Source organism: Perissodus microlepis, chromosome 11 (genome assembly GCF_051167445.1).
Source record: "Perissodus microlepis isolate ML-2025 ecotype Zambia chromosome 11, ASM5116744v1, whole genome shotgun sequence".
Taxonomy (NCBI): Eukaryota; Metazoa; Chordata; class Actinopteri; order Cichliformes; family Cichlidae; genus Perissodus; species Perissodus microlepis.
This window is the reverse complement of record NC_140471.1, coordinates 8,999,848-9,014,198: the sequence shown is the minus strand read 5'-3', so window position 1 is coordinate 9,014,198 and position 14,351 is coordinate 8,999,848. Positions and strand designations below refer to the sequence as shown.

At 42.1% G+C, this 14,351-nt stretch overlaps 1 protein-coding gene across 1 annotated transcript; it reads left to right on the top strand.

Moving 5' to 3' along the window:
• Positions 1-1,807: 1,807 nt before the first annotated feature.
• tent5ba (terminal nucleotidyltransferase 5ba) lies at positions 1,808-7,659 on the top strand. The gene is made up of 2 exons (XM_084944846.1): positions 1,808-2,226; positions 4,563-7,659. Exons 1-2 carry the CDS (start codon positions 2,077-2,079, stop codon positions 5,589-5,591), a joined length of 1,179 nt encoding a protein of 392 aa, XP_084800972.1. The 5' UTR covers positions 1,808-2,076; the 3' UTR covers positions 5,592-7,659.
• The last annotated feature ends 6,692 nt before the right edge of the window (positions 7,660-14,351 follow it).

The window sequence follows — 14,351 nt, the reverse complement described above, 5'->3', positions numbered from 1 at the left end:
AAAAGATTGACATGTTTTATCAACAAATTCTTGGATGGAAAAAAGTATTTTTGTTGGCTATAACAGAGGCCTGGGTGAGGAAGACTGGTGCCTTGTCTTCCTCACCTCAATAACAAGCCGGTTGCACACATAGCTGGCCTTCCCTGAGCCTGGCTCTGCTGGAGGTTCCTTCCTTTTAAAAGGGAGTTTTTCCTTGCCACTGTCACCAAGTGCGTGCTCATATGGGGGTTGGCTGATTGGTGGGTTTTTCTCTGTATTACTGTAGGGCCTCGACCTTATAGTATAATGCCTGGAGTTGTTAGGATTTGACCCTATATAAATAAACTTGAATTGAATTGAACTGAATTGAACTCTTAGGAATTAGGAGGGTAAGCAGCAACCAGGTGGTGCAGATTAAATGAACTCTGTTAATGGATCATCAGCAAGTGTGAGCACCTCTATAAACGCAGATGTGTTCACAGTTTTCTGGTCTGGAACATTCATGTTTGCATTAACACAGTCTTCCCAGTTGTGGACGACTCAGAATAGGTCAGAGAAACCTCAAAAAATCCATAAGCTCATCTCAGACTCTACGGGCCTCAGCTAGCAAGTTAAATGTCAAAATTCATGACAGCACAATGACAAAAAAACTAAAAAAATTATGGTTGTTTGGAAGGGTTGCCAGGGTGTTGGCAGGGGTGTTGGCAGGGGTGGTGGAGGGGCGATAATTTGGGCTTGTTTTGTGTCCACAGGATCTGGGCACCTTGCAGTCACTAAGTTGATCAGCTCCTCTATATACCAAAGTACTCTGGAGTCAAATGTGAGGCTGATGCTGTGTCACACAGCATGACAATGATCTGACAGTGAGCTTAACCACAGCATTATGACCCGGTCAGATTTCAGATCTTAACCTGAATGAAATGATGTGGCAGACCTTAAGAGAAAGCAAATGTCTGCTAACCTCAATGAACTGAAGCAATGTTGTGAAGAACAGTTTGCAAAGATGATGCAAGAAACTGATAAAGTCACACAGAAAATGACTATTTTTAAGTTGTTGCTGATAAATGTGCCTCTACAAGCTGCTGAATAATGGATGTAGTTTGTCACGTATTTCCCAAATTGGGAACTGGAAGTAAGAATTTGCAACATAAAAAATTAATTTTGCGCTCCTTCTATTGTTTGTAAATTACTACTTTTTTTTGTTTAGACAAAGCACAAAAACAGAGCTCGAGTAAGAGCTACTAGAAGATATACAACTGCTGACAGCTAGACTCGAGGTTGTTTTAAAGGGCCACAAGCCAAGAAGGAATGAGTATGAGAGTGCTTTTATCACTGCAAAGATACAAAGCTGAGTCCGCAGAGCTTCCAGGAAAATCTCCGACTTCGTTCTGTTTTTTTTATGGTTGCTCTTAACGCTTGCATGATCACTAATTGCATGATTAATTGCACAATATAGACGCAAGCATACAGGAAAAACATCCTGTATGCTCTGCAAATATTTCCCCATGAAGAAATTTGAAAAGGTTGCAAGGTGAAATGCGTGTGCCGTGTTTGCACAACTGTAATTTAATCTATGACATATCACTAATTGCTGTTATTTCTAGCAGCACCGGAGCTAAAGCGATGCAGATCACAGGAGTGTTGGTTTGAAGGAAAACCCTGATGGTATGCGGGGTTGCACCGCAGATGGAGCAGAACTCACCGAGCTGTCAAGTACGTCACATGAAGGGTGTTCCCTGCGGGCAGGGCAGGGCATCCATAATCAATGACCAAACACAGCAGCCAATCACAGGGCTCATGCTAATGAGGAGCCTTTAAACCCTCTGGACCTTTGCAGACTGACCGGATTTCAGCAGCACGCACAGAGAAAGGAGGAAACTGCGGCTCCCACTGAAACATCCACATCTGAGAAGAAACTTTTTTCCCCTCTTTCTTTCTTCCTCTCCGCTCTTTTGCCTCCAGTAATAATATCCGGATCTGCTCACACAGGAATTATCGCACTTTGAAGACACCGAGTTGAGCGGGGGGAGGAAGCGCTGATTCACAATCTGCTGATTTCTTTCTCGGGGTGGGGGGGACTTAAAAGTTCACAACGCCATGTCTGGTGAGTCGGATCACAGTCGGCGGTTCTGCGTGCTGTCTTGGGATCAGGTGCAGCGCTTGGACTCGATCCTGGGCGAGGCTATCCCCATCCACGGCCGAGGAAACTTCCCCACGCTCTCCGTGCAGCCCCGCCAGATTGTCCAGGTACCAAGAGAGAATTAAGAAAAACTAAAATAAAAAAATAATAAAATGTTTCACTTTTAGATTGACAGTTCAATTTGAGCCAAATTCATGATATTTAAATTATTAATATCAATCAGGACCTCTCATTCAAGCAACGTCTTTTTTTAAATAAAAAAAAAAAAATCGTATTTTCTTCTTTCTAGTTTCATGTGAAATACTAATGGCACAATAAACTACCACAAAACAAACAGCGCTGTACTCTGTTGAGCACTGGAAACCCCTCACCGTCCTCTGGTGGCCTACTGATCCATTCAGGATGTAACCCTCTCGGTTTCTTGGCTCCCTCCTTGCTTGATTGTATTTCCATAACATAATTTTGTTTGCTTTGTTTCCTCATTCTGGGGCTAACTTTGCGTTTCCATTTGGAGCAGTGCTGTTTATTCCTTAACAGATTACTGTGTCAAACGTTCTAAAAGTTTCCTGCATGTCTGCTTACTTCATCCTTTTGCTATGTAGCATTTAATGTTGATTTACTGGCACATAAAAAGTAAAAATGCAGCGTTGGTTTCCGTCATATTCAAACAGCAGACAGAGGGAAACCTGTTATATGCTGGCTTTAGCATGGCCCTGAACGGCTTCCACATTTCCAGCCTCTTATGCATTGTGGCTGGATCACGTTTCACTTCCCCTGTGGTGTCTCTGAGTTTGTTGGCAATGCATTAAAGTGCTGAGAAAATCCCATGCTAGAGTTTCAAAATGTACATACAGCTGTTAAAGAACCCCCCCCTTTTTTCTGTAATTTACTCACTGACATATTCAAGATGAGCTCAGCAAACATGCGAGCCCAGGAGCTTGTGGTTGTGGAAAAGATGAATGCTCCATTTAGCATGCAGAAAGGCCTAAATGCAGGTTTGAGACCCAGATGAGGGGACTCTCAGGCTTGCTCTGGACTCATGGAAACCCCGTAGAATGCATCTATGATTCATGTAGGGAAAGCTAATGAACCTCCTGGCAAGCTGTATAGAATAAGGCTATTTATCCTTGTCTTTTTAATTGATCTAGGTGAGTGCCTTTTATGCTATGCATCACACAAGGCATGAGTGTGAGGCTTTGTCTAGCTGTGGGGTTGGAGGTATAAACATGCTGTGTCCGATACAGCATCATGAAGCCCTGCAGGAGTTAGTCCTGCATCAATTAGGATAACAGCATATGCTCTGCTCAGGGTTTATGAATGAACAACACACATTTTCACATGCCCTTTCTTTATTATTATTTAAAGAAGAGAGACCGACTAGTTCAGATGGAGCTGGAGTCTTCTTTCTGGAAGGATTTGATCCTAAGCCAGCAGAATAATACCTGGGCTTCCAGGGGAAGCGAGGGGATCTTAACTACTCACCTGCATCCAAGCATGTAGGAGCAAAGGAAGGAGTTCAGTGTGGGGCTGAGTGAATTTTACTCTGTGTGATCTGGCAGATCAGGTTGGTCACAGAAGAAACTAGAAACATTATCATTGCTTCTAATTGGAATTTGAACCCAATTGGAGCTTCTTTATGGCCAAACAACTGCAACGCTTCTAGGTTTCAGTTATAATTTTGTTCCTCCGCCGTGTGATGGGATGACTTGTCTTCAAGTGTTTGTCAGTCTGTAGCCTGACCCAGTATGTATAAATAGCACTGTCATGTTATCTGATCACCATGGGAGGGATTGTCAACAGACACTAATCTGACAGGTTAGTGCCGGTAGGAAGATTTAGGATTGCATGCGAGGTGTAACAACTAATTTGTGTAGCAGGTTTGGCTGTTTCAGTTCCCAAAATGCTGTGACGTCAAAGTGCAGCTAACACATTTAGTCAGCTAGGCACATATTTACACTCTCTTATCCTAATCATCTCTAGCGTCTGCTGTGCATATGCCTAATTAAAGTGACAAACTTCCCAAATAGACTGACGGATAGAACAAGGAAGCTGCAGCTCTTACCACTCGACTCTTTAAATATTTCCAAATGTTTGAGAACAGAATGTTTTATGGCGCATGTGGGGTATCATTTCCCTTTGGGCATGTAAGTCATCAAAGATTGATTCCGCTTATTTGAGGACTCCGACCCTTCCCTTCGCACCTAATAGCGATGATGTAGATGATCCTTTTCAGATGTGGCTACACAAAGAGAAGACTCCTGTGTTTAAATATCGTGCTGATCACTGGAGCAAAGGAAAGGCTATTGACCCTTAATGCCAGCTATTGATTTGACTTGAGTCTTTTTAAATGCCATTTTTGATCCTATGAAGCAATTACTTTCGCCTCCTGTTCAAGGAACCTGTATGTTATTAATAAGATTGTATTTGTCTCGTCCCTGTCCAGGTTGTGCGAGCGAGGCTGGAGGAAAGAGGTGTGCATGTTAAGGATGTGAGGTTGAACGGCTCAGCTGCCAGCCACGTGCTCCATCAGGACACGGGACTGGGCTACAAGGACCTCGACCTGATCTTTGGTGTGTCGCTGAAAGATGACCAGGCCTTCCGTCTGGTGAAAGACGTCGTGCTGGACTGCCTGTTGGACTTCTTGCCAGCCGGGGTCTCTAAGGAGCGCATCACAGCACTGACCCTTAAAGAGGCCTATGTGCAGAAACTTGTGAAAGTCTGCAATGACACGGACCGTTGGAGCCTCATCTCGCTGTCCAACAACACAGGCAAGAACGTGGAGCTTAAGTTTGTGGACTCTTTACGGCGGCAGTTTGAATTCAGTGTAGACTCCTTCCAGATTTGCCTTGATTCTCTGCTCTTGTTTGACCGCTGCTCTGAGACGCCCATGTCTGAGAGCTTTCACCCCACCGTAATTGGCGAAAGTGTGTACGGGGACTTCAAAGAAGCTATGGAACATCTGTGTCAGAGGACCATAGCTACTCGCACCCCTGAAGAAATCAGAGGGGGTGGCTTGTTGAAGTACTGCCACTTGCTCGTGCGAGGCTTCAGACCCTCGTCAGAGGCGGACATGAAACAGATGCAGCGCTACATGTGCTCGCGCTTCTTCATTGACTTCCCCGACATAGGTGAGCAGCAGAGAAAGCTCGAGGCTTACCTGCAGAACCACTTCGCCGGGATGGAGCACAAGCGGTACGAGTGCCTCACGACTCTGCACCAAGTAGTGAACGAGAGCACAGTGTGTCTGATGGGCCACGAGCGGCGCCAGACGCTCAGCCTCATCTCCATGCTGGCGCTGAAGGTGCTGGCTGAGCAGAATGCTATCCCCACGGTAACCAATGTGACCTGTTACTACCAGCCAGCGCCGTATGTGCAGGACATAAACTTCAGCAACTATTATATTGCACACGTGCAGCCGCCACAGGTCGCTGTGTGCAGTGCTTCATATCAGACGTGGCTGCCCTGCAGTTGAGCTGGTGTCAGGGCGCGGAGGTCACTGTGTCTCCACTGCATCGCTCTGTCCAGGATGTGGACTGAAAACAAACAATAAAGAAACCCATTTGCCAAATGTGACTTTATAAAAACAATCCTGTACTGCTGTACATCTGATTGAGCCGACAAGTTTTTTTTTTTTCTTTTTTTTCTTCCACTTGTTTTCTCTTGCAAGAGAAAAGGGTCTGTAAGATTGCTGGTCATTTCTGAGATGTAGCGATAATATCTTTAAGTATTAAAAAAAAAAACAACTTTGTCAGGTGTGCATTTTTGAGGAAGCAGACAATGAAGCTGGTGGTGTTTTCATACCCTGGCTTTTATTTTGTTTTATTTTTTAAATTGCATACGGACCAAAGATATGTGGTTTTTCTTTTTTGTTCTTTGTTCTGAAAGGGAATGTAATCACACTTCCAAGTGCCTTAAAAAACCAAACAAAAACCCCACAATGTTCTGAAAACATCTGTAAAGTGAGAGTTGTGCATCCAGTGTTTTCTAGATTACTCTGTTTCTCTTTTCAAGAACAGAAGCATTCATTTTTGAGTTTTTTTTCCCCCTCCTTTTGTATTGTGGTTATTTTCTGCTGGCCTGTAATGATTGTTGATATTTTAATCTTTGGTTTTTAGGACTGCAGTTGGTTCCAACTGGTCATTGTCTGAGCTGCTTCAAAATTCACACAGTTGAGTTTTTATATTGTTACGTGTCCACAATAAACAATGTGCTTTGGCCAAGATGTGACACACACAGTGACTCAAAAGTCTGTCCTCTTTTCCTCTCGGTGTTTGGTCCCACGCTTAATAAACTGATGAGTTGGTTCGTTTGCAGTAACCAGGACCATTGAAATGCATACACTGTTGGCTGGAGTCACTTGCATTTGTTAAACTGGGGCTGAGGATCCATTACAATCTGAGGACATGAACCATAAGGAGGCTTTTCTAAAGCACAATAGCTGCTCTCTGTGATACTAAAGCTTTATAACAAAGGCTGGCTTGTTCTCCCAACCCATGTTACTGCTGGAAACGCAGCCCAGTTTGCTTGACTGATACTATATCCATGTCATTTTGTCTGAGTCAAAATCAAAAATCCTTAAACACATAGGTCTTTCTCTTTTTAAACACTGAGTGACTGAGCCCGTATAGATTCATAGCAGACCACAGATCTTCTTATTTGGGCCAATAATTACATCTACTCAGAAAACTGAGAACAAAAACATCATTTTTGCCATATGTGACTCACACACATGTTCTTGTTTTTTTAAACAGAACTACTCACGCTGATGCTGAAAGGCAGAATTAGACATGTGGTATTATTAAAGCGATGCACAGCCCTGTCTTTGCATAAATCTGTTAAATGCAGGGTATTGGTCTTGGTCACAGAGTCAGGTCGCTGTGGAGTAACAGTGCTGGAGCCAAGATAAAGTACAGTTAGCCTGATCATTTTTGTAATATGAAATTATTTTACTTGTGTCTTATTCTCTTTCACACATGGCCAGAATAGCCTGTTTAGAGACTGTGGACTCCCAGTGCCTTCAAATCCTTAGAAAGTCTTGACGTTCTTTTCCACTCTGCATTTAATCATTAGTTATTTATCTCTAAATCTTTTTTTTTTTTTGGTACTGTCTTCCTTCCATCATCCCAAACTGGTTGCGGTAGAGGTCATCACCCACTGGTTTGTAGTCTTGCAACTATGGTGGTCCTGAGAGGTCAAACACTCCATCTTAATAAAAAACTGACCAATAGAAAAATGGAACAGAAGTGTGCAGCTGCAGAGGTAGAAACCAAAACATGCAAACGATAACACTGAAAAAGAAGTGTAAGATTCATCGCTGTTGTGACCGAGAAAACGACACAGGTAGTGTGTGTTTTAATCACATGAGTCATTTAATCATCTACATACATCTTTGCTTTTAGCCACTTACTGTTAGCTCTTCCACCTCCAACATCCTTTTTTTGGGTCTATTTTTGTTTCGTTTTGTTTTGTTTTGAGCTCTCAGGGCCACCATACCCATCTCTTTCTTAAAAGCAAGAAATGACAAATGAGAAGTTAGAAACCGACTCTCGGTCACAATGCAGAAAAATCTGTTTAATGGTACATTTGACTCTAAAATATCATTTTCCACAAGATTTTTTTTTTTTTTTTTTAGCTCTGAGTGACTTGAGCGTAAAATCCCTTACAAAATGTTTCCTGGTGTAATAAAGTTTGACATTTAGGGGTTAAAAAAAGTCTCCTTATTTAAAATTATGATGCTACTTAAAGGACAAAATATAACATTAAAGTTTCTCACAGATCTGATCTGTTTATAGTTAAACACCGCCAACCAGATTTCTTCCTGTTAAACGGGAGTTTTTCCTTCTCACTGTTGACAAGTGCTCGCTCAGAGGTGGTCGTCTGATTGTTGGGGTTTCTCTCTATTATTGTAGGGTCTTTACCTTACAATGTCACGCACCTTGACTGTTGTTGTGACTATATAAATAAAATGGAATTTAATTGAGTTCAGTTATTTTACAATAAGGGCAGGGGTAATACAGTCATGTTTCCTTGATTTTCATTGGTAGACGAAGCATTTAAGAGTTGAGTAAGAGATGAAGGTTACAGGGGAAACATGATGTTATGGTTCGCACTATGCCTCAATGCAAAAAGACCCTGGGTTTGAATGCACCAGTCTGCTGAAAGCTTTGTGTGTGGAATTTGCATATAGGTACTCCAGCTTCATCCCACACTCTGAAGACATGCATGTCAGGTTGCCTGTGGTCCTTGTTAGCCCTGCAACAGACTGACTCCAGTGCAGCCGCCACCCTGAATAGAATAAGTGTTTACCATCGCAGGTTGCGAGAGGGTTGCGTCCTCTTAAAGGTGCACATAAATAAAGTGTTTTTAAAAACCTACACTCTTCATTCATTGTCTTTTCTGCATTCAACCCTGAACATGATCATCTTTTCTTACGCTCTATAAAATGAGAGCTTCAGGAACATTGAAATTTAAGAGCCACAGAGTTACATTGGGTGTAAATAGCAACAAGCTGACTGGAAATGATTTCTTGCTGGTTTGAACCCCTCTCCAATGACAATCCCCATTAATCTGTCATGATCACTGGCCCTGCTTGCTCTGGAACACTGTGTGCTCTCTTTTCTTTTTTTTCCTTTTTTACCCGCGAGTGATTCACCACACGTCCCAAAGTGTGCGTTCATTTCCCATTCCTATAATGTTTGCACACTAGTCAAGCGGCAACACAATCGTTTCAGTGGTTCTAAGGTCAACATTAATCCTTGTGTGAAGATATTGTCAATGGCTTCTAGCTAAAATTCTGACCTGTTATGGTATTATCATATGAAACATTAGGATTCAAAGAAAGGAAAAGTGAGCTACGTTGCTGATAGATTTATAATAATAGTGGCAGTAGTTGAAATGAAACATTTTATCATAGAGATAACAAAGCAATTTCTGTGAGAGATTTAATTCAGGCTTTAATTAGGAGTTTGTGTGCGGGCTGAGGTTCTGCGCACGCCTGTGCGAAACCAGGGTGAGGACAGGACAGAGACGCAGTAATGACAGAGATTTTGCAAATTTCTTGCCACAACACAAATCAAACTCACCCTGTCCTGGTATGTGTGCTATTATCTCGCCCAAGAAAGGGTTTATTCGCCCAAGGGAGCGATTATGAAGTCCCACTAACCCATTAGCCGCAGGAAGTTTCTCACTCTGTACCTCTTTCTATTGTTGTTGTGTACTTTTGCCTTCATGTTAGCTCTCTGATGCAAAACAAAAATTTAAGAGCGGGTCACACTGACCTGACTCAGGGATGTGGATATGTTTTAAATTAGACTGTACTTGGGGAGCACATGACTCTGTGGATGTGACATCATCCTCAGGGTGCAAAAGGGAAACACATGTCTCAGTTGAACTGGATGATTGGAGCACACTGACAGTGCAGCTTCAGCTGGTGGAGATATGTGTTGCGGTCTGTGTGTTGCTGGTTGCTGGGGTACAGTGCTGAGAAATCCATGAGCTCAACAAAAGTTCTGCACGAGGTGAATTTGTCCGAGCAGCTCTGATCTCTGCATCCCGTTTAATGCACTTTAAAGTGTCATCCGGTTAGGACTTTAAGCATGTTGCTACCAAAATGACAAGTTTCAGAGGGGTGGTTTACTCTCTGCTTAGAAAGTGTTTTATGAGCATATTTCAGAAAAGTCGGGATGCTGTGTAAAGTGTAAATAAAAACAGAATGCACTTCCAAATCTCATGAAGACCCCGTATTATATTCACAGCAGAACATAGAAAGCACATCAAATGTTTAAGCTGAGAAAATGTATCATATTAAGAAAAATACTAGCTCATTTTCTATTTGATGGCAGCCACATGTAACAAAAAGTTAGGACATTATCATGGTACATCTGTGCACCCTGTCAGTAAACATCTGGGAACTGAGGGGAACAGCTGCTGGACGTCTGGAGAGAAATGCCGTTCCATTCTGGTCCTATGAAGGATTCTTAGCTGCTCAACAGTGCTGGGTCTGCTTTCTCACGCTTTTCATCTCCAATGTTTTTTATTGGGTAAAAGTTGTCAACTGCAGGCCAGTTCAGCACCCTAACTCCTCTAACATGAAGCCATGCTGTTGCAATAAATGCAGTACGTGATTAAGCATTATCTTGCTGAAATATGCAAGGCCATACCTGAAAAAGACATAGCCTGGATAGGAAACCTGTATTTGCCTTTCAGCATTGATGGTGCCTCTTCAGATGTGCAAGCTGTCAGTTCCATCGGCACTGACGCACCCCAATACCTTCAGAGATTGAGTCGTTTGAAGTGAGTGCTGATAAAAAGCTGGATGGTCCTTCTGCTCTGTAGTCCAGATGACACGACATCTGTGCTTTCCAAAAATAACGACAGATTTTGATTCATCCGACCACAGAACAGTTTCCTGCTTTGCCTCAGTCCATTTTAAAGCTAATGAGCTAATGAGCTACGTAGCAGAAACGGCAGCATTTCTGGATCATGTTCACATACAGCTTCTTTGCAATGGCAGAGCTTTAATCTGCATTTGTGGATGGCACGGTGTTCACAGGAAGTTATCTTCCATGCAGTGATTTACATCACAGAATCATTGCTGTTTATAACGCGGTGCTGCCAGGCGGCCTCAAGGCTGATTTTTACATTATCCCCATGGCGCAGCGATTTCTCCAGATTCTCGGAGTCTTTTGATGATATTTGAATGCAGATGATTATATATTCATTCTTGACAATTTTTTGTTGTTGAACATTATTTTGAAATTGTTCCACATTTTAAAGATGCAACCTTTCTTTCTTTCTTTTACAGATCTGCCCATCTTTACTTCTGAGAAACTCTCTCTAAGATGCTCTCGAGCCAATCATGTTACTGACCTGCTGCCAATTAACCTAATCAGCTGCATAATGTTCCTCCAGCTGTTTCTTTTATTTGTTGCCCTCATCCTTTGGGTTTTTTTTTGACATGTTGCTGGCATCAAAATCAAAATGAGCTAATATTTTTCATGAAATAGTTTAAACATTTCAAATGTTTTTATGGTCTAATGTGAATAAAATACGAGGTTATTAGCAAATTTCTTCTTTTTATTTTCATTTTAAAACAGTGTTCCAACTTTTTTGTGTGTGGATTTAGTTTCTTTTTTAGATTTTATGCCAGAATAAATGAATAAATAGCAAGCTTGCAATTATTAAGTTGCCAGATCTGGAAACACAAGGTTTTCACAATAAGAAGATGAAGAAATGACAGTCTGCCCTGAGTATTTATTGATTTCTTTTATTTATTTTTAGCCCAGACTAAAGTTTTTCACAGCGTACTAGGTATCCTTAATAACTTCAAATTGCTCTTAAACTCCCCAACACAGACTTTCGAAGGAGAGAAGCAAGATGTGGATTCAGGACACTACTTCGACCAAAGCTGTGAATCATCAGAGTGGCCTGAACGATCGTGTACATCTGTATGTGCATTCGTTTAGAGAGTGATGTCATTATGGGCTGGTGGAACAAACTAGAAAAGCCAATGCAGAGTTTAAAGTGAACAGTCTGGGTTAGCCGGCTAAAGGACGGGGTAATCTGAAGGAGCGTGTCGAGGTACAAAGATAGCTCACAGGAGAGGAATAGACTCTATGATTTCACCTCAGGGTTCAGGGAGCATGAGTTGTCACCACAGCTGCTGGAGAGGCAGAAGTGTGAGAGACACTCACACACACACACACACACACAGGGGGAGGCAGCCCTGAGCATTCCTGGCATTACAGCCCACTGACAAACAATCCTAACTTTATCCAGTGAGCCGGTCCAACTGAATGGCTGCAGTGTGTAGAGTTTACCCACTGACAGGGCCACTCTGTCCCCATCCGAACATTATGATGTCTCAGGTGGGACTGTCAACTCATTTTATTATCAGCAATTGATAAGCATTTAGTAGGCTAAATTACTACAATCACTGCTAAAATCCTCTTTCAAAATTGTATTTAATTTTTGCAAATAAATCTCCCGTGTCCTGAGATTTAGTGCATAAATCTCTTTAAAGATTTATGCACTAAAGCACATTCATAAATCCTAAGAGAAACAAATAAGCACATGATTGTGTCTATAAAAATAATATTATAATAAAAAAAGTTCTGTCAGCAGGAATTTAAAAGATTTGAAAGCAAACGTTACCACTTGTTTCATTCAGCTATAAAAATGATTTTATGAGAACACAACACAACACCCTTCAGTATGAGGCAAACTATCGCCTGCTATTTTGCAACCACACGCCCAGTCACGCACACGAAAAAATCCACACTACAATGATACCGCATAATTTATACTGTTGTTGGGATAAAATGTTACATGTTACTGGTAAAATAAGCAAATACTGTAAGATTATCTGCATCTTTTTTTACTAATATTTGGAATATTATATTTGGAACAAAGGGTCTGAAGGCCAAAGACTACACACAAAAAAACAGTGATCTCACAGGACCTCGCACTGAGGAGTGGTGATTTGAATTATCCTGCAACAGGCTACAAAGTAATAGTGTAGAAATAGTTCAGATGAAATCAGTGTTTCACAACAAACTGTGATGTGCCAAAAGACAAAACTTTTGCAGGGTTTTGGTAATATTTAGCCGCTCCAGTAGCTCATCTTTGAACCATCATCAATGTCCCATTTCCTCTACCTTTTATAAGTATGCACCACCTACTGCTCTTACTGGACTAAAAAGGATGACACATTTGTTGTAATTCGAGTTATGGCTGATACTTAATGGCACAGGATCATTGATGTGTTTGTCGCAGCCAACTTTCAAACCTGACAGTTTTTTTAAGCAGAGGTAAAAATGTTAATTTTGTGATTTTGTGATACCGGGGCGATCATGGCTCAAGAGTTGGGAGTTTGCCTTGTAATCGGAAGGTTGCCGGTTCGAGCCCCGGCTTGGACAGTCTCGGTCGTCGTGTCCTTGGGCAAGACACTTTACCCGTTGCCTACTGGTGGTGGTCAGAGGGCCTGGTGGTGCCAGTGTCCGGCAGCCTCACCTCTGTCAGTGCGCCCCAGGGTGGCTGTGGCTACAATGTATCACCAGTGTGTGAATGGGTGGATGACTGGATGTGTAAAGCGCTATACAAATACAGGCCATTTACCATTTTCTCCGGTGTCTGTTACCGCCCCGTGTTAGTCATCTTTGGTCCGTTCAGTCTTACTGGATGAATTTGGAGGCTTTTTAAGATGGAAATGTTCAGCCTGGGAAAAGGTCTATAATCTCAGAAATAATATTAATTTTGACAACTACTATTTAAAAGCAACTGGGCGAACTTCCATCTTCTGTGGAAGTTCATATGATGAGATCAACAGCTCTAGACGAGCCACCAAATGGAGCTTGTGGTGGCAGTTTTTCTAAAATTTATATTTCCAAGATTTTTCATGTGAGAGCCCATCAAGAAAGCTCCTTTCACTGGTGTCCCCCTTCCCGCATTCCCAAAGCAGGACAGGAAGTGAAATGTTGACAGAGGGGCTTCGTCGCACTCTTCATCAACGCTAGCCGAACATCCTCGCAGGAGGGGGTTTCCAGGAGGAGAGGCGGGTGATGCATGCGTACCTGGGTCCAAACTGTTGTGGATTTGTTTACCCACAGCCCAATAAAAGTCATTGTTCCACATTTCAAGTTTTCCACGTCTCAAAGCAGCTCTGTATTCCCAACCACCGCCGCTGTCTGGCTGCTCAACCCCCACAATCTGCCTCCTGCTGCGAGTGGCTGGAGTTTTTTGGCTACCAGTTTGCTGAGCACATCAGGCTGATCTGGTTATAATAATTCCATGGCTTTGTGTTGATATTAATGTGAGCAAAATCCATTAAACGCTCCACGTCTTGGTGTTGCTCCAAGGTCATTGGAGAACGTCTGAGGATGGCAGTTTCCCCACTCAAAACCAACATTTCTATCAAACGGCGTTTCTTCTCCATCTAAAGCTGAGATCAGATGGAAAACGAGGCCTCGTCAAAACACATGAATCAGACATTTGCTTTGGCAATGCGCATTTTACTTTTACTTTTTTTGTTCCAACCATGTCCATCTGTAACACGGATCAACATCAGTATCGGGACTCTCAAATATATCATTTGAGTTTTAAAAAAGCTTTTTTAAATTGTAAGTTTTCTTTGAGTTGACATATGAATGACAATGTTTTGAAATCTAGTGGAACATTGGTTTTCACTGATTTAGATCAGATTTGGAAACGTTGCTTGACAAACCGTAATTTTTTC

What these genes read in the sequence shown, in the direction of transcription:
- tent5ba (XM_084944846.1), top strand. Translation starts at nt 2,077, where the DNA reads ATGTCTGGTGAGTCGGATCACAGTCGGCGGTTCTGCGTGCTGTCTTGG. An exon ending in AGCCCCGCCAGATTGTCCAG is followed by an intron (nt 2,227 to 4,562) that starts GTACCAAGAGAG and finishes GTCCCTGTCCAG; the next exon opens with GTTGTGCGAGCGAGGCTGGA.